A 19,729-nucleotide genomic window follows, 5' to 3' on the forward strand; every position below is an offset into this window, starting at 1 on the left:
ATCACGCACCATCTTTCCCAATGGCAGAGAGGGACAAGATCAAGGGAGGTGGAGGCAGGACTTCATGGGAGACCAATTTCTACCTTAGTGCCCACGACGCATGGTCCAGAAAAACACGGTAACATACTTAATTATTTTTTACTGTTTTGATATTTCGCCTGATAGTGGGCAAATACTTAGAAAAAAGGTAAAAATTTTGCCTTTCACACATATAAATTTTGTAAGTCATATTTTTCTGTTTATAATTTCAATAAAAAATAAAGGAAACTCCAACTCAAATTGATTAGTACTTACGCAAAACATAAAAAACATTCGCGGAAGTTATTAGAAACCGAGTTCGAAACTTAATTTAAACGTAAATAAACTGTAAGGTTTAATATACCAAGATAACATCAGGCACAGCTGACTCAAAGTAAAAAAGAAATTGAATTGAACGAAGCTTAGCTGAGATAATCAATATTTCAAAATTTTGTTGATGCCCTCTGAATTAGATATTTTCTTAATCGATGAAAATGATCGGATTTGGTCTTTCCCATGTAAACTTTTTGTGCTTATATGGTCAAGTTCTCTCTGCAAATAGATTTCAACTGAGCTAACAATATTTAGCCAGACTTAGGACTCTCACTATAAATCATGGTGGTGTGGTTCGATTCTTATCTCGATTTTACTCATTCATAATGGTTAGATATTATTTAACCTTTTTCATAACAAAAGTCCAAATCACCATCTTGATCTCTTAGTCAGATCTCTCCTGTAAATTTTTAGTAGAATTCATTATATTATTCTCTCACTCTAGAATTATTTAAAAACGCTTTTATTGCGCGTGCGAGTGCTCATAACCCGACAGAAGTCGCGTTCAGTATTTCTACAATGAAATGACCGTCTTCAGTTGATATCAGTGCCAATCACGTCCTCTTTCGGGTCTGAAGAGAAAGCACGCCAACCTTGAATTGCAGGCAAAGAGGAGAAACAATTTTTTACTGGGTTGTCATATACTTCATAACAAAATATGATTAGCCAGAGAATCTGAATAACAACATTATATCTGAGCACTAAATTGTAGAAAACAATTGTTTGAAATTTTTGATTGCAACAGTCTTTTGGGTCTTTCTTAATTTCTACGCATTAGCAAATTTATTTTTATGTTTCGCAAATCGTATAAGCGGTCAATAGATATTTAACCGCTGGACCTATTGGTAACTTTGATTATAGGTTTCGCTAGCTGTCGACTCCAAAATTTATTCAATGCCAATCTCAGCAAAAGTTTTAGTCCGAATTCCAGCAAAAGTTTTGATCCCGCCATTAGTGTTTGTTAGCACAAATTTTAAGATCTGCTGTTTCGCAGAATGATGCTCCTCACTTAGGTAGGCGTACTCGTCGAGCGATCACTTTCTTTTGCTCCCCACTCATTGGGTGAGCTGAGTTAGGCCATCAAACAGAAAATATCACTTTTCATTCAATTTTAGATTTGATGAAACCAACTGGCCTGCACCCGGACAGTATGCTGACGAAGATACCCTGTACATTGGCAAAATCTCATCAACTGCCCGAAACGCTCCGAGTTTTTCCATGCCTGTCGTGAACCGTGAAAAGAGCAACTTATTCACGCCTCGGGGTTCCGAGTTCACACCTGCGAGCATAAAATACGATCGGGGGGCTGCCGATTCCCAAATGTTGAAAAAAGCGCCCACACACGTCATTGGAATCAGGGATCGCACCATTTTATGGGAGAAACCAGAAACAACGCCAGCGCCTGGTTACTATTTGCCCGACTTGAAGAGGGTTAAAGCTAACTATCCAGCTTTCAGTATTCCAAAAACGCGGCGTGAAAAACGAGTTGATCAGGTGTTGGGTGCTATTCGAACGTACTGATCACTTTATAGCACAGCAAATGCAGACAAACTTTCTGGCAACTAAACTAAAAGAGCTTTGGAAATAAATGTTTAAATTAACTGCCTATAATTGAAAATAAGTAACACATCTTAGTTTTAATCACACAATTATTTCACTCCTCAATATATGCTTTTGGTCAAACAAAATATAAAATAATGCTACAATGGGTAAATGAAAGCGTTATTGTACATAAAGGGGGCGGGTTATGCATGGATTCTTATTACAACCAAAGAAACTATCCCATTGATAAAGTTATCGCTAGTTGAGTGTTGGTCTTACCGGTTGATATATGACTATCATGAACTTTCAAGCCTTCACTCTCGGGAAATAATTTATTGTCTTTTTATGATAGCTTATTCAGCAGACGGTTTTTAGTTTTAAACATACAGTTCTTTGATTTTTTGAACAGGTAAACTCGATTTACAACTCTTGGGATAAATTTCACTTCATAACTGGAGTTAATCCTTGGGTTACTTTATAACCCTTCGGTTGATTTTAGTTAATTTATTAGTAAGAGAAAGAGTTGTGATTAGTGAAGAGATAGAGAAGGGGGGGGGGGTTGGTCGTGGAGGGGGGGGGGGGGGGGTGTAATAAAGATCCAATTGAACTTATGAACAGTTTTCTAGTTTGAGCGAATATAAATTGTGCATTGACGAGGCAAATTTGACAAGTTTAAGACCTTTAATGTGCTCAACTGATGGTGCCAGCCAAACTTTACATCATATACTAGTAAAAAAACATTATTTTATTTTCAAAATAACTCACTCAAATTATATACTTTTTGAACCGAAATCTGCAATGTATGCTGCAACTCATTTGAAAAATTACCGTCAAGCTGTTATAATGGCTATTACTATTACATTTACATTACCCACGTTTGCCCAGGAGCTGCGGGGATGGAGTGTGAGTTGTAGCAATTGTGAAGTTTGTTAAGTGAAAACCGAAAAAGAAGTTAGAGGTCGTAGTTTATATCAACACTGTTTACTATTTCATCACTTTGAAAGCTTTCTGCCATTGCATTTTACAACTTTGAAACAATTTTGAAGATCGTTCACGCCTTCATTTGGAAACGAAACAATCTCCTCCAACTTTTTAGGCGAAATTAAATTCATCAACAAACTATGTTCCATACATTTCCATGATGTTGACCGAACTGAGGAGAGTAGGAAAAGCAGTTTGTGAAATCTTCCCATATTATTTTTCTTCAACTCGTATTCACGCAGTGTTTTAACGTATTTGTCCTGTAGGCGTTCAATGTCCACTGGTTTCTTTAGGCCTCGTGCGTCTAAAAGGAAAATACAAATGATTACATCCACGTTGAAAAAGCAGTTTTTAGCTAGAAAATGGTAACCCTCATTTTTGGACGGTATGCATTATGGTTTAAAGGCGTTACTCAATACAGTTTTTGCTCAAAAGAGTATTTCAGAAATACTTTTGGAAATGAGAAACAAAATTAACCTCTTACGCTTGGGTTTTGAGTTGATTCAAGAAAATTGTCCTGTAAAAAGAGTTGCCTGAAAACTTAAAAAAGGCGACAAACAGAGAAAATTAGCAATAAAAAATGCGAATATTTTGCAAAAATAGTCACAATTTGAGTAGTCACGAACTATTAAAACCAGAGATATCGTTCGGTAACGTGTGTTGGCAGACAAAGTTCCAACCCGTCATGTATCAAAAAGATAATCGAATCTTGAGAAATTAAAATAGACATAACGAAGAATCAAAACTAATGAAACTAATGATTAAATTATCAAAATTAGAAAATCTTGGTTCATAAACGATCACTGTTATCAGTTCAACCCTTGCAATCACCCATGCAATCACACTTGTTTCCTTCTTGGAAAAATTGTTTGAGGTAAAACTTCCTGTTTTGGGCAATCACATTTCACCCGCCACTGAGTTATAACTAGTATGATAATGCATTAAATTTGCATAAATGCATAAATGAAACTAATGATACCTATTTGAAGACAATCTTACTTTTACTAAACGATCGTGCTGACCATTAGAAACATAATTTTTCAAATAGAACTTTGACCATACTGAGCGTTTATGTTTTTTACGTTCTACCATTAAGAGCTTAGCACTAAGCTTCGACAAGGTGAAACATATGTTTTTGACGATAACAAAATTTTTACTTTGTTGTAAACGATGAATGCAATTGGGAAAATCAGAAACAGAGCATTAATGGAGAAAATACCCGAACAACGTTCACGAATCGTACTCAACGAATTGCCGTGAGCTGCTTTTGCTTTAGCTACTTAATGATATTTGAGAGCAAATTCACTGGGTAGGGGCTGTGAAATTGATTCAATCTATATTTCATACAAAGATAAATTAAATTTGATTAATTAACAAGATGCAATGTTTAATGAAAAAAATACATTTGATAACTGCTTCTAACATATTCAATTTTATCAACTAACTAACATTTTCAAATAAAAGGTCACACTTACTGCATTAATAACTTTTTAAATCGAAAAAAACTTGAAAACTCCACACAGCAGTTCAAGGGGATAAAATTGTTATAGTCAACTTGATTAGTTAGTTATATTCACTTATTCATCGGTGTTAGAATGAGCAGAGCGAGAAAAAAACTGCTTCCCATTTATTTATTTTTTCACAAAATACATTTCCGCGTGTCCGGACAGAATAGTCCCAGACAAAACAATCCCAGACAAAACAATCCCAAACAAAACCATTCCTGACAAAACAGTCACAAATTGAAAAATAGTCCCAGACAAAACAGTCCCAGAAAAAAAACTGTCCCATGAAAGCAGACGAAATAGTCCCAGACAAAACTGTCCCAAGAAAGCAGACAAAATAGTCCCAGACAAAACAGTACCGAATAAATATTGAAAATAGCCAAAATAATCCCGAAAAAACGTAAATAACCTACAAACAATTAACCAACATAATTGATGAGTTAAACTTCTCTGAGTGCATTGTTTTTGATTGGTATGAATTGGGATAAAAACTTGTTTCAAAATACATAATTTGGCAAAAACTATAGTGTAATCGGCTTAAAATTTGTTCAATGAAACACAATCATGAGAATAATCTATTGACTTTCTTTGTTAATTGGTGTGCATATGATATGTTAAACTCTTTGTTTAGTTCGGACTATTTTGTCTGGGACTGTTTTGTCTGCTTTTTGGGGAACATTTTGTCTGGGACTGTTTTTTTTTCTGGGAATATTTTGCTATTCGGGACTCTTTTGTCCGGGACTGTTTTGTCTGGGGTGTTTTGTCTGTTCACCATCAAATTTTAAATCCGCGTAGATCCTACAAAGAGGGGTATAAGAAAAATCCCCATATTCTACAGTTGACATTCTTTTAAATGATACTACTGAAATCTTTCTATTAGATTTGTATCTATACGCAAAACCGAAAAAAAACAAAAAATTGCAGAATTAGCATTTAGTTCTTCAGCACTAAATGGGATGGAGGCAGAAAATAACAAGATATTATCGACTTCCGAGAACTTCAATTTCAGTGGTTCACGAATTCACTAGTTTTTCGCATTCTTAGTTCTCTTAAATTATTGAGTATTACAAACGGTTGTTACCGCAATCGAGAAGTTAGTTTTACAGCATGTTTCTGATTTCGCAATAGTTTCAAGAGTACTTTGCAATAATTAGGCCACGAAGCAAAGCGGTGGTGATAGATGCAACAATTTTGATAAAGTTATTGCTGTGACAATCAATTGTACTAACATGGATTGAAGATCATGATGCTCTTGACACACCCCATTTCAGATACATCCATCTGCATCCCCTTCAAAATCTCAGACATCTCACAAATCTCCCTACAAACAAACACACACATGCCTTTGTTTATAATCGAAATCGTTCAAATCGCATTTTCAAAAATAAAAGATTAGTTTTAAAACAGTTCATTTCATAAAATGTAAAAAAATGCGCCAATATTTTCAATTAACAATTTCACAATTTGTTTCACTTGGTTTTTAAATGCCTGAGCACACAACTATTTGTTCTGTACGAAGTTCTGTACAGTTGCTTATCTGTAAAAAAAATCTGTTGCATACTGTTAAATACTGTACTTAAAATAAATCAAATTTACACAAGCCAGGATAAGAATGAAAGTCAAGCTTTGAATATCAAGGGTCACCTACATTTTGTCCCACCAAGTTCCTAACTAACTTTTGATACTTACTTGAAAGCTTTCAGGGACCAGGGTGAAACGTTGTCGTGGTTATCTAAAATCTCTTTGAAGTATTTAGAGTTGTGGAAACAAACGTCAAGAAGCGCTAATTGTGTCCAAGCTAAAACAAAAACACAGACATTAACAACCTTTTAAATATATAAAAAAACAAACAAGGAGAGTCGGTAATATGCGTTTTCACATAACGTTCCGTCCCTTCAAATGATAAACAATGTAAAAAAAAACTTTAATGTAAATAAACAAAAAAAAATTTATCCTTAATGTTGTCATCAGTTAACAATTTGAACATAATTAAATACTGCTGAATGGGCTGGTAGAAAAGTAACTGCAAATTAATTTCACAATATGTATGCTTCTACAAGGATTGTAAAGGATTGGATTGCCTTAGATATAAAAGACATCAGCATTTTATTTCTGACATCAGCATTTTAATTTACGAAAGTTGAAAAGTCTTTCGCTGCAAAACCTGTGGTTTTTTAAATTTGAAACGGCAAAAACTTGTCCGTGGGATTGAAAAACATGCTATTTAGAAGTTAATATTGAAAACCAGCAGCTTTTTTGCTCTATAACAAGTGAAGATCAAACCAAATATTTTATTTGAAAGAATGTTTCCGAATTTCCTTTGAACTTTATAACACATGGTAAAATGTGACTTCTAAAATGAAAGATCATAATTGCTTCCAACCGAAATTCAGAAAAAAACTGTCTACGAGTTCTAGAACAAAAATGTTCTACAGTGTAGTTGGGGAACAAAAATGCCAAAAGTCTCTGATAAACAATTGTGATATCTATTTAAAAACGAAAAGACTTAAAGCATCGAAACACAAATATTTTTGACTTCATGGTTATCTAAAAAATTAAAGAGCAATAAAAATCACAATTTCTTTTGATAAAAAAGTTTTATGTTAGGATCCATTAGCTTTGCTTTTCGAGCTGAGAAACAGACAACGATAACGAAATCTAAACTAATCAAAAAATTCTAGGAAAATTCAATTCAAGACAGACTGGACCACACTCGAGAACTGTTGAATTTTGAAAAAAAATATGTAATAACGGGGGCAAATTAACGTATACATTTAAAGGTTTAAACGTTTTCAATGCTTAAGTACGAAGAAACGGAATCTATGGAAAATTTATTAACCTCAAGCTTTCCCCCAAAGAATACAAAGAATATGAAATAAATTTTTGTGAACTATTTCTGTGGTTTCAGGGGCCAACTAACGCATCGCTTCTTCAGTAGCAGTTCACGTCAAATTTAATTCAAGAGGCAGAACATGTAAACAAAAGTTTAATTTATTCCTCGCCTCGCTCTAGTAAATCAAACTAATTGAAAATGTCCCTATAGCTGCTCCATGTATTTTGAACCTGATTTTCCAAACGGCAGTTTGTTTTCATTGCATTTGGACAAGTTAACATGATTTTCGAAAAAAACAATACAAAATATTGGGCAATTCTTTAAAAGCTTTCACCCCTAATTTTTGTTAGATTTAAATGCTGCCAGTGACAAGTTACTGAATTAATTTTCTCTGAGGGAATTAAACGTCCATTCATCAGCTATTCAGGGTGTAGTTGTTGACATATGGTGATCACTTTGTTGATCCGATAAATGAATGTGTTAATATCAGTTTCTTAAGATCACGGCAATAGGACCAGGCGATGAAATCAATTGATAAATTGAATACTTGTTGCTAACTTCTTTTTCTTACTAACCATAGTGCACTTTATGGGAGTTTAGACGACCCAGAAGAATCCGAAGATAAACACAATGTGTCGATTAATTGTAGAGGTTAAATTAACTTAAAATATACCATATTACCAATTTGATAATATCAATTTCATAAAAGATCTTCAACGAACAGATGATCTCAAGTTAATTCTTAGCTTAAAAAGGGAATAAGGGTAAATGAAGCATAAATAGACGATATTGTTAAATATTTCAAAAAAATTGTTGGCCAATTCTTGGTTCGAGAAATGAAAATGAAAGTTTTGCAAAATTCTCTCCAACAGTTAATTCCGTTTTCAAGAGCTTTTCAATGATACGCGTTTTTATCTTTCCACAAAATTGGCGTGGTAAAACAGGAGGGCTTGTATAAAGTTCATAACCCCATTTCATTGAGGAACGACGGAACAATAAAATTCGCCAAATATATTGGCTTCTAAAAATATCGATTCTGATACTCTGGTGAACAAATTCATCGGTCAAGATGCATTGTAATACATAAAAAATTAGAATGACGGCTAAATTTCTCCCAAACTTCAGCTGTTCTTTCCGAATCGTCGTAATAGGACATTTTAAAACCTAACAACTAGATAGTCAAAACTTAACCAGTGGAAAGTGATGTTAAATTCATCACCGTTGCAGTGACAACAAATAGGGAACGAAATATTTATTTTTCATTTAAATCTAATCACTATAGTTTTCAAAAACTATTCTTTTGGAAAACCGTTTAGTTGATGCGAAAAATTCAATAACAACTTTGAGTTTAAGGGTAAGATTAAATCAAACTTTTAGATATCTCAGAAATTTCAGGCAGCCCGTAATGAATTCATCCGTCTATGTGTTAAATGGAGCACTCAAAATCTATGCAACAGAATTGCAACTTTTGCATGCAAATTATGAACGAGGAGTAATCAGCTTTTGAGCGAAAAATGAGAAACATATACCTGATTGTAACAACACAATTTGATCATCAATGATAATGTCACTGAAATGCGGCAGTAGCTTTGTCCAATTAATCACGAACGCCACTATTCGATTCTGTGTCTCCTCGGAGTTTAATTCAACATAGCACTCTCCCATTTTTGGCTGTTTCCTTTCCATAGTTGTCATTTTGTCAATTGGAATTAAATCGTTGTAGTTGAAGTCTCCACTGAGAGACGAGGAACGATCCGAACTCGGATATTCGATGCCATTTGGCGAAGCTGTCGAAGTTGATGGGCTGTTCTTTTTACTATGATTGTTGGCTCTGGAGTTACTTTTCGGTTTTGTTGACCTCTGCTTTTCTTCTTGTACACCTAGGAGAAAAAAATGTGGTTAAAAATAGCAGTTAATTGTTATCTATCAGTTATACAAGATTACAATATTCAAATTCCCAGTATACAAGTTCAAAAATTTCTCAACTCAGCCATTATTGGGATTTCTGCTCCTAAGGCATTCGTCAAATCTAAGACAAAATTTTAAAATCACCAAGAAATTTTTAAATTTAAATTGGGTTCTAAACAACTTTTTGAAAGAACTTGCAGGATCGATTCGTTCCCGCAGCTAAAATTGTTTAGAAATTATGGAAAAAATTGTGCACATGGTGGCGGACAAGCAAGCCGATAGGCAAGCAAGTCGAATTTTGAAAATGAGGTCAAGTAAGCCGAAAAATTTTGGGATGCCCGTATTTTCAGTTGTCCCTGGCGGGCCGGTGGGCGCGCTTCACCGCGATAACCGACCCGCGGTTTCCGGATTACATCCCACAGCGGATGAGAGCCATGGCCATGGACAGCGGTCCGCTGAGGCCCGTACCCACTAGATATCTAAAAATTGACATATATTTGTTTATTTGGTGCATTGGAATACATTATACACTATATACTATGCGGGGTTGATTGTAACGGTTAACACTGTATTATTTCTGATAGATTACATAACTATTACATAACTTTCGGCTTGCTTTTATGTCGGCTTACTTTTACTTCGGCCAACTTTGCGTTCAGCTGTGCACATAGTACAGCTAGGGGGTTGGCATCGGTTGTGCAGTGCTTCAAACATCAAGTGTTCCAACCAACCAAATAACCGTTTTTTATTAGCCACCATCAGCTACTCAAGCGACTAGTAGTTAGGAGCTCTATACGCCTTTACCACTCGAATGTTTTAGTGCATAGGTCAATCAGCTGAATCCAGATTAAATTTTTTTGCAAGGGGAGAAGAATGATTTGTTCACATGCGGCATTTTCTTAGTTATGTCTCTAAATTTTTTGGCCCAAGCACATATCATTTTATTAACTCGATTAATATAAGCACTTATAAGACATCTATATGCATTTTTGAGCACATTTTATTTGTCATTTTGATGTTGTAGACAATTTTGTGGAGTTTTTGTTAAATTTTCTGCTCCTATGGCAAGTTTTTGCTGCTATCCGAAATTATAAGGTTCAAACAGTATTTGTGGAGCAAAATTTAGGGCTGTTTATCAGCAATTTATTTCGAACTGTTTTATTTTTCATAACCAAAACAATTAAATTAGGTTAAAACATTGCCTCTTTTCATATTCTTTGATATTCTGCCAATTTCTCTTAATTTGTGTGCTTTAGAGATATGTTTTCAACGTGCACGGGTTTAGTTTTTAATATTTCCTTTTGCGGTCTGTTTTCAGGGCTTTCTCCTATTCTGTTCTCCTATTTTGTCACTTTACGTTCGTTTAGTTTCGGAAAAGCAACTTGTGGCATGTTTCTCAGAAACTTTTTGCTTTTGTTCTTTGTAGGTAGTCCTATGTAGCTTGCGTCAAATTTTTTCTTGGAGTCGATTCTTGCGTCTCCCGTTTTGTTTCATCCGCTCGATTTACATTTCATTCACCTTTCAATTTATGAAATTATTTAACAGGCGTTATTTAATGTTTAAAAAGATCGAGTTTGAGTAGAATTGTTGAATAGATTTTACCTAATACAGCGTGGTCGAGATCAAAAGATCAAAGTAAAAAAACGGAATTAAATGAAGGCCAGCAACTTATGCTGTCTATGAGGTTACCAGAGAGCTCATTAATGTTAATGCTAACTGTCAATAGTATTGAGTTTAATAGAGTTCAATTTAGAATATGAATTCTGTAAAGTTTTGCTATCTTCCTCAGACAGCGCTTCAAATTAGGACGCTTTATAATCAACATTGATTTTGTTACGAAAGAAAATTGAACCAAACATTCTGATGGATTGATTCTATTTTTCGTGAGAATTTCAGTTATAACCAATTCCGTATCCCTCAATGAAAGATATCGTTTGGACAAAATAGATCTAATATAAGCCAAGGGAGGCATACAGTTCCCGTACCTAAATAAAATTGGAGGTTGGATGTTGAAAAATTATCCGCAAAGGCCTCATAACAAAATATTGCTTCAAAAGACTGCTCTGAAACTGAAAATACTTCAATTGTTCGATTTAAGCTCATCGAAATTGAGATGATTATATTCAGTACTATGTACGTTGCCACTGACCTAATTTCTACTTTTTTGGAATAATTTGTAGTAGTGTATGTTAGAAATTCGATCAGCAGAAAAATCAAGAAAAACCGCTTTCTTTTAAATTTAATTTAAATCACTACATTTGTGTCTACCAGTCACAGATGGCATTCGAAAATTAAAACGAGTAGTATCAGAGATTAAACTGAAATTTTAAAGAACTTAGATTAAGGTAACCGAAGTTTAGTGCAGCAGAAGACCGTTTATGGCTAAAACATTAAACCGTTTTTTAAATGGATGACAACTATGACAACCCTACAACCCTATGACAAGTTTGCGAACTTTATTAAAGTATTAGCAAACGTTCCAAACTGATTGTTCTTTGCTTTAAATGAAGAGCAGTATTGATTTTTTTTTGTATCTAGAAATGGTTGTCAAGGGTGTTAATCTTTTAATCGAATGTTTTCAAAAACGTATATCTTGAGTTTTGGAGTATTTTTAAACAAAAAATTGCTTTTTGATATGATAAAATGTGACGTTTTTTTTAATCAAATGCAATTAAAATATTCAAAAAATTTTAGCCAGGTAAAAAATAATCGGACTTACGGACTAAATCATTCAAAATTTCACCAACTTGATGCGATCTGGTGACCAAAAAGCCAAGGAAAATGAAAAACTTCAGCGTCAATTTTTTCTAAAGATTTTAAAGAAATGAATACGAATCTTTAGAAAGGATTCAGTTTGTCAATAAAATTTTAAATTACCATTTTTCTTTTCAACCAAACTCACGTAAATGTTCTGTCATTGTTGAGCAACCGGGAAGCAATAATAATTCTAAAATATTCCTTTAAATTTATATTTTAATCCCCAAATCAAACCTAAAAACTTACTTCATCATGCTTTGCAAAAACGCGTTTGTAAAAATTCACTTTAACTGAACCATTAAAATAGTTTTTTTCAGAATTTAATTTGGTTTCCTCAAATTGTATTTTGAAAAGCAATATATTAATTAGTCTAACATGATGATATCAAGTTTATCGACCATCTTTCAGCTAGTATGATGACCAGAATTGGACTACGAAATATAGACCCTACTATGAGGGCAGCAATCATAGGAATAAATTTGAATATAGCTTCCACCTAAAAAAAATTTCTTTAAAACTACAAAGTAAATCGACTCATTTTCTGCTGGGGATTCAATGGAAAGCGTCAGCATAGATGAGTAGCGCCGAGAGTAATTTGAAGCTAGAGCAGCGCCCAGAAGTAGAAAGCCGGCTAAGAATAAAAAACTCCGTTTAAAGATAGCCCCATGTTCAACGCTGTATAAGATCTCCATATTCAATCAGTTTGTAATGTTAAAGAAAAAATCAACATTTTTCACCAATTTTAAATAAGTTTATAATTGTGCGCAAAATTCTTCACAATTAGTGCAAAAAAAATTCCAAATTGAATTTTCTTTTTTAGCTCTAAATTTTGCTCCAGATTTATCCTCATTCAACCCTTTCTAACTCCGAGTGATAAAAAAATATATTATTAAGTTCCAAGTCTGAGATTTGCAAATTAAAATAACCACGTGGTATGCAGATAATTTATATTTTTGATGCCAATCAACTATCATAATTCTTCCATTAAAACAGCCTAAACTACGTTTCCTTAAAATAATCTGAAAAAAGATGTACCTAAATCCATAACTTTTTTGTTCCGACCCCACTTGTTGTGGGGGAGGAACTATATACTCAGATGGGTTTTTTTTTGTTCAGGCAAATTTGGCCCAGCGATATATTCATCGTAGAGAAATGTGAGTGGTATCATTAAAAAGCTCGTCCGGCGTAGAATTCGAAACTAAAAGGATTCTTTTGAATTTCGTTTTCTTCGAGGAGATATCGAAGATTGAAATTTTGTGTGAACACGGGATATTTGGCATGATTTTGTTCAATTTTAGTGTAAAATTTTTCATCAAATTAAGATCTTTTTTATTAAAATATTAATTCAAAATTACACTTCATGCCACAAAATGCGTCAATTTTGAGTTCCTGATAGACGAAAGGCGATAAAAAGACTAGTTCTGTCTCTTAGGGAAGTTAACTATCAAAAAAAAATTGAATTCTATTCGAGGGCTCTTTTTTATAAAATTTTTATATATTTTTGTTTGTTTTCTTGAGTTACCTAGAGACAAGTCGCTTTTCATATCTAGGTTTCGTTAATGAAAAACCTGATTTACAGTCAAATGAAGCACAATGAACAAAATATTCGTCTTCAAGGAATCCCTCGTGGTTTTTTTTGGCTTCGACTATGAGTTTTCGTAATTTTAAATAACATTTTGATCTTCTTTTTGAGGTTTTACAAAATTTCTGAAGTCTAATGGCATAGTCTCGTTGACTAAAAGTGCAATAGGTTTCGTATTGAGCATTAAGTGAACCTATATAGAGCGTTCAGTGGACAGTTAATGGCTGTTAAGACTTTAAAATAGATTTTTCGAGGAATTTTATAACATTAACCAATCAGAAACTTATTTTCGTGAAATGTAAGTCAATTTCAGTAAAATAAGGACCCTCTTTCTTCCCACTGAAGACAAAATTTATCTGGTTAGTGGTCTTATCTTCTAACTATTTGTTATATGACTTCAGTGCCACAAGATTTCAAGTTTTTGAATTTTTTTCTTTTTATTGGTTCCTCTTGAAATTTTATCACATTTTCATGAGATTGATAATTCCCGTCGGCTTAGAGAAGACGTTCATGTATAAAAATTTCAGAGAAAAACTTATGGTTTAAATGGCTTCTACACTTTCTTCCCGCACTTTTCTACTTAATTTTTGGATTTTGCCTGTATTTGTAGTTGTTTTCATAGTCAATGACTTATTGTAATATTTTATTGATGACATATGAAAGGCAAACATCCTTGTTGTCTCATCAGGTCATAACTTAGCGTATTTATTAGCTTCCGTTAAAGGCTGTTGAATTGAACGGCGTTGATGCTACGAGTTTTCTCAAAAATTTCTTGGTTTTAATGTATTTGTTCAAGTTTGTTGATTTATTGGAGTCAAATTAAAAAAAGATAAGCCCCATTGCTGTTAAAAAATTAATTGAAAATGGGAAAGCTTTTGCTGGGAAGTTCATTTTTGAATGGCTTCGACACTTTTCTCGCTCATTTTTTTATCGCTTAATATTTTGCTATTTTTGCTTCTTTTTTCATTCTTTAGGGAGCCGTATTTTTGAATATTTCTCTTTTTTGAATTTTGCCACATTATTTCTTCTTTTTATGAATTGATATTTAGTATTATTAAGGAAAAATCCCATCTAATGTGTACTTAGGAAAAATTAAATTTGTGTAGTTAGGGTTTTGTCCGATTGTAATTTGACGTTGTTACTAGGTGGTTTTAAATTAAGAAATTGAGTTTTTGCCGTGAAATTTTTGCTTTAGCTTTTTTGTTGTTTTTTTTTCATAATATTTTTAATGGCAGATCTGGTTCTAATGAGGAATGGCATTATCTAATTCAATTATTAGTTGGGTGTGTAACGATTTTTTTAAACTAAAACATTGATTATCTCTTTGTAAAAAATGTAAGTCAAAAGACAGTTAAGTGAAATATGTAGATGAGCACGGGTCAGAACATCATGTGCGACCGCACGTTAACGAGCCTCCTTGTTGTCTATTAAAACTGTTTCGGGCCTCGATTCTGATTGTTTTGTAATGTCAATTAAAACGGTTTTCGGTCTCTTGTAGATTATAGAAAAATTTGTTTTGCGACAAATTTGCTATATTATACATTTTCAAAATTTTTAATGATTTTTCAATTTTTCAATTTTTGTTGTTCTTTTTGTAATTTATAACTCACTCTTATCATTTAGAGGTCCAATACAATTCTTTGTATTTTAAAAATAAACATGTTTACTGATATTATGACGTAAATGTGTTTCGTTTGTTGTATAATATGCGTTTCTATAAAAAGTTATGTGAGTGGTGTATTTTTGTTTCTTTTTCTCTTTGTTTAGCACAATCGCGTAAAAACAGATCCCTAAATTTTAGAATATGGGCCAATTGAAGCCATTTATTCATTCAGTATTGTTTCAGCCGAATTAGTTTAAATAGAAATTGAAAGAAAAATAAATAAAACTCAGATAATAGCTAATGATTTTAATGACTTCACTAATTTGTGTTTTCGCAATGTTTGTAATTTGTTGTACGTATTTTTTGAGTTTTTCTGCATCTTTAGTCCGTTTCTATTGACTAGTCTAACCAGAGAGGTTCTATTGGTTTCATTGTGACTTTGTAGTAAAGTTATCAAGAATTCTTTCGATAAAAGCTAATTATTTTTAAGACTTTTGAAAATATTTGGCTTAGAAAATGTTGCTTCATTTTTGAATTTTGCCACATTATTTCTTCTTTTTATGAATTGATATTTAGTATTATTAAGGAAAAATCCCATCTGATGTGTACTTAGGAAAAATTAAATTTGGGTAGTTAGGGTTTTGTCCGATTGTAATTTGACGTTGTTACTAGGTGGTTTTAAATTAAGAAATTGAGTTTTTGCCGTGAAATTTTTGTTTTAGCTTTTTTGTTGTTTTTTTTTCATAGTATTTTTAATGGCAGATCTGGTTCTAATGAGGCATGGCATTATCTAATTCAATTATTAGTTGTGTGTGTAACGGTTTTTTTAAAATAAAACATTGATTATCTCTTTGTAAAAAATGTAAGTCAAAAGACAGTTAAGTGAAATATGTAGATGAGCACGGGTCAGAACATCATGTGCGACCGCACGTTAACGAGCCTCCTTGTTGTCTATTAAAACTGTTTCGGGTCTCGATTCTGATTGTTTTGTAATGTCAATTAAAACGGTTTTCGGTCTCTTGTAGAATATAGAAAAACTTGTTTTGCGACAAATTTGCTATATTATACATTTTCAAGATTTTTAATGTTTTTTCAATTTTTCAATTTTTGTTGTTCTTTTTGTAATTTATAACTCACTCTTATCATTTAGAGGTCCAATACAATTCTTTGTATTTTAAAAATAAACATGTTTACTGATATTATGACGTAAATGTGTTTCGTTTGTTGCATAATATGCGTTTCTATAAAAAGTTATGTGAGTGGTGTATTTTTGTTTCTTTTTCTCTTTGTTTAGCACAATCGCGTAAAAACAGATCCCTAAATTTTAGAATATGGGCCAATTGAAGCCATTTATTCATTCAGTATTGTTTCAGCCGAATTAGTTTAAATAGAAATTGAAAGAAAAATAAATAAAACTCAGATAATAGCTAATGATTTTAATGACTTCACTAATTTGTGTTTTCGCAATGTTTGTAATTTGTTGTACGTATTTTTTGAGTTTTTCTGCATCTTTAGTCCGTTTCTATTGACTAGTCTAACCAGAGAGGTTCTATTGGTTTCATTGTGACTTTGTAGTAAAGTTATCAAGAATTCTTTCGATAAAAGCTAATTATTTTTAAGACTTTTGAAAATATTTGGCTTAGAAAAGGTTGCTTCATTTTTGAATTTTGCCACATTATTTCTTCTTTTTATGAATTGATATTTAGTATTATTAGGGAAAAATCCCATCTGATGTGTACTTAGGAAAAATTAAATTTGTGTAGTTAGGGTTCTGACCGATTGTAATTTGACGTTGTTACTAGGTGGTTTTAAATTAAGAAATTGAGTTTTTGCCGTGAAATTTTTGTTTTAGCTTTTTTGTTGTTTTTTTTTCATAGTATTTTTAATGGCAGATCTGGTTCTAATGAGGCATGGCATTATCTAATTCAATTATTAGTTGTGTGTGTAACGGTTTTTTTAAAATAAAACATTGATTATCTCTTTGTAAAAAATGTAAGTCAAAAGACAGTTAAGTGAAATATGTAGATGAGCACGGGTCAGAACATCATGTGCGACCGCACGTTAACGAGCCTCCTTGTTGTCTATTAGAACTGTTTCGGGCCTCGATTCTGATTGTTTTGTAATTTCAATTAAAACGGTTTTCGGTCTCTTGTAGAATATAGAAAAACTTGTTTTACGACAAATTTGCTATTTGGAGTTCTCTAAAAGCTTGTTTCTTATTTTATTTATAAAAGTATCCAATAAAATTGAGCTACAAATATTTCAAATATTTCGCCCAGTCTAACAAAGTGATTAAACTTTCTCATTTACAATTAAAACATGGTTTATTGGATCAATAATGAAGGCACTGAGGCAAAAAATAGTTTCTTTAAATTGGACTTATTTCGGTCAATGAGACTGTTGATTTTAAGGTGGCCAGGGATTTACTCCAATAGCCTACGTTCAAAAACTTTTGAGAAAGTCTGAGTACCTGTGAGGAACGATTCGTATTCTGGTTCAGATTTGTCTTATTTCTTAAAAACAGGTATAAAATTGACATTTTCCAAGAGATCAGATATTTTTGTGTTAATGCACTCGTTGATTTCAAACGGCGGGTGGTTAAACTCACATCCATCAAATTTAAACAGAAGCACAATTAGAATAACTTCTTTGCCTTTATACAACCCAAGCCTGGCAATGGATTTGATCAGCAAAGTCTAATTTTTCTAAAAAATTCTCGAGAAAATTATTGCCGCCTATGACGATGCTGAATTTTGATTGGTTGAAAAAGACTTCTGTAAATTTATACAGCACACATTTATTATCTTGAAATTCATACAGACGATTCTGCTCAGTACAGTTCAGTTTCTTACTAAATTACTTGAACTGAAAACTTGTAGCAGAAAAAGAAGAGCGTTTTTACCGAACCTGCGCCCCGAATAGCACTTAGCAAAAATTTGCAATTAAAATCCTTTATTAGAAAGGATACTGCAACGATAACTCTGTCTTCAAACAATATAGCACTTGGCACTAGCACCTACATAGCCGCCTCTAAGAAGATAAAAAAGGAAGAAGCAAACTAAGAAGAGAGTTATCATATGGCGACAAAGATGTTGAACGCTTACTTCTGTTGAAAAGAAAGAAAAATTTGCAACTCATGGAATTAGCCATTAACGGAAAAACTTACAATCTTCGAATCTTTAGAAAAACAAACACTGGAATTAGCCTTTATTATATCGCACAAGAAGACAATCAAACCGATATCAAACGGATCCGTATTACAAAAAACTCAGAACTTTACAATTTCTTTCAAAACTATCGAATTCGAGAAATTAACCAAACCAAAAGCACAAACCAACTTTACCCATTCAAAATTATTTGAGCATCAAACTATTTGTTTTGCTAGCAAAGAGAAAATACAACGCAAGCCACAACAATACTTCTATGACACTGTTGGAAGGCTATCATCCTAGAAACCCGTTCGTATTCTTCAACGACAAAACAATCGACATAAAAGTAAGTCAAAAACTTGCAGCGAAGAACAAAAATGACCAACCAAATAGCTTAAACTGCAAACTCCGTGACACAGCTAAATTGGAGAAGCGCACAAATTGCTCTTTCCACAGAACCACTTCAACAACGAACTGACTAAAAGTAAATGGCAGATCCAAGTCCGCCTCACGTACATCTGAAAAGGTTCTCAGGATTGCCAAACAAAAACTGGTCTGAATTTGAAGGACTACTGAGAGCAAGCATTGCCGTATCTAGAATTCCTGAAGCGAATCACCAACGTGCACGATATCTTCACCTACACTTAGCCGGTAATGCACTCAACTATTACCTTCGACTCGCCGAAAACACACGAAACGACCTAGACGATTCGCTTGAACAACCACGCAACCGATATGCAGGAGCAGACCAAAGAAGAAACTTTGAGCTCGATCTGCAATCGAGAAAGTTTGATCCAGTGAAAGAACAACCGGATGACTTCCTCACAGATCTGCAACGCCTCGCCAACCTCGCAATTGTGGACGATCCTGCAGCTCACATCGACCGCACTGAAGAAAGAACAAGACGAATAAGAGAACAATTCATTCAAGGCATGCCCTTCAAGTACAAGAAAGTGTTGCTGAAAGAGAATGACAACATCACTGTGAACGAACTATGCGCTATCATCAAACGACGAGTCAGATTTGATCAGATAAACCCCTAACCACAATACACCACGGCATTCAATACACTAAACGCATCAGGAAACCCTGCTGTGGCCCAAGCCTTAGAAAGCATAATGGCGGCAGGAATAGCATCAATGCAAGTAGCACAGCCATCGCATCAGCACGTGGAGAGTACTCAGTACCCTAGCTACAGAAGAGGAAATTACTACAGAGGCTACAACTACAACAGACAAACATACCAGTATAATGGAAACCAAAATGGCCGAGAATACAGTAACAACTACAACAGCAGAGGACGTAACCGTGGAAGCTTTCAGAGAGGTCGAGGAAAATATTCGAGAGGAAGGTCAAACTTCCAACGAAACGACCGAAGTAATGGACGTACCGAAAGATTTCCTACATCAATGCGAACATTTTGCAGAAAATGTGCTAGCAATGAGCACACTGCCCGAGATTGTCCAGAACGTCAACCAGCATATCGCGATGGAAACATGCCATTCAATCAACAATCAA

General features: G+C 33.7%; 2 protein-coding genes across 2 annotated transcripts in view; one reads left to right on the top strand and one right to left on the bottom strand.

Moving 5' to 3' along the window:
* The first annotated feature begins 6 nt into the window (after positions 1-6).
* On the top strand, positions 7-1,978 carry LOC142337105 (uncharacterized). The gene is made up of 2 exons (XM_075386189.1): positions 7-118; positions 1,467-1,978. Exons 1-2 carry the CDS (start codon positions 21-23, stop codon positions 1,870-1,872), a joined length of 504 nt encoding a protein of 167 aa, XP_075242304.1. The 5' UTR covers positions 7-20; the 3' UTR covers positions 1,873-1,978.
* A 494-nt stretch (positions 1,979-2,472) lies between these two features.
* The window catches only part of LOC142336648 (retinoic acid receptor RXR-beta-like), a 54,652-nt gene continuing 37,395 nt past the window's right edge, over positions 2,473-19,729 (bottom strand). Inside the window, exons 3-6 of the mRNA XM_075385557.1 lie at positions 8,742-9,092; positions 6,069-6,177; positions 5,609-5,700; positions 2,473-3,178 (exon numbers count right to left, since the gene is read on the bottom strand). Coding sequence (XP_075241672.1) covers positions 2,886-3,178; positions 5,609-5,700; positions 6,069-6,177; positions 8,742-9,092 — 845 coding nt within the window. The 3' untranslated portion in view covers positions 2,473-2,885. The remainder of the gene's footprint in view (positions 3,179-5,608; positions 5,701-6,068; positions 6,178-8,741; positions 9,093-19,729) is intronic.

The sequence above is a fragment of the Convolutriloba macropyga genome, chromosome 3 (genome assembly GCF_964194025.1).
Source record: "Convolutriloba macropyga chromosome 3, txConMacr16.3, whole genome shotgun sequence".
Classification (NCBI taxonomy): Eukaryota; Metazoa; Xenacoelomorpha; order Acoela; family Convolutidae; genus Convolutriloba; species Convolutriloba macropyga.

Excerpts from the sequence above, each read along its gene's own strand:
- LOC142337105 (XM_075386189.1), top strand. The coding sequence starts at position 21 with ATGGCAGAGAGGGACAAGATCAAGGGAGGTGGAGGCAGGACTTCATGG. Across the intron at positions 119-1,466 it reads GCATGGTCCAGAAAAACACG|ATTTGATGAAACCAACTGGC; the intron begins GTAACATACTTA and ends ATTCAATTTTAG.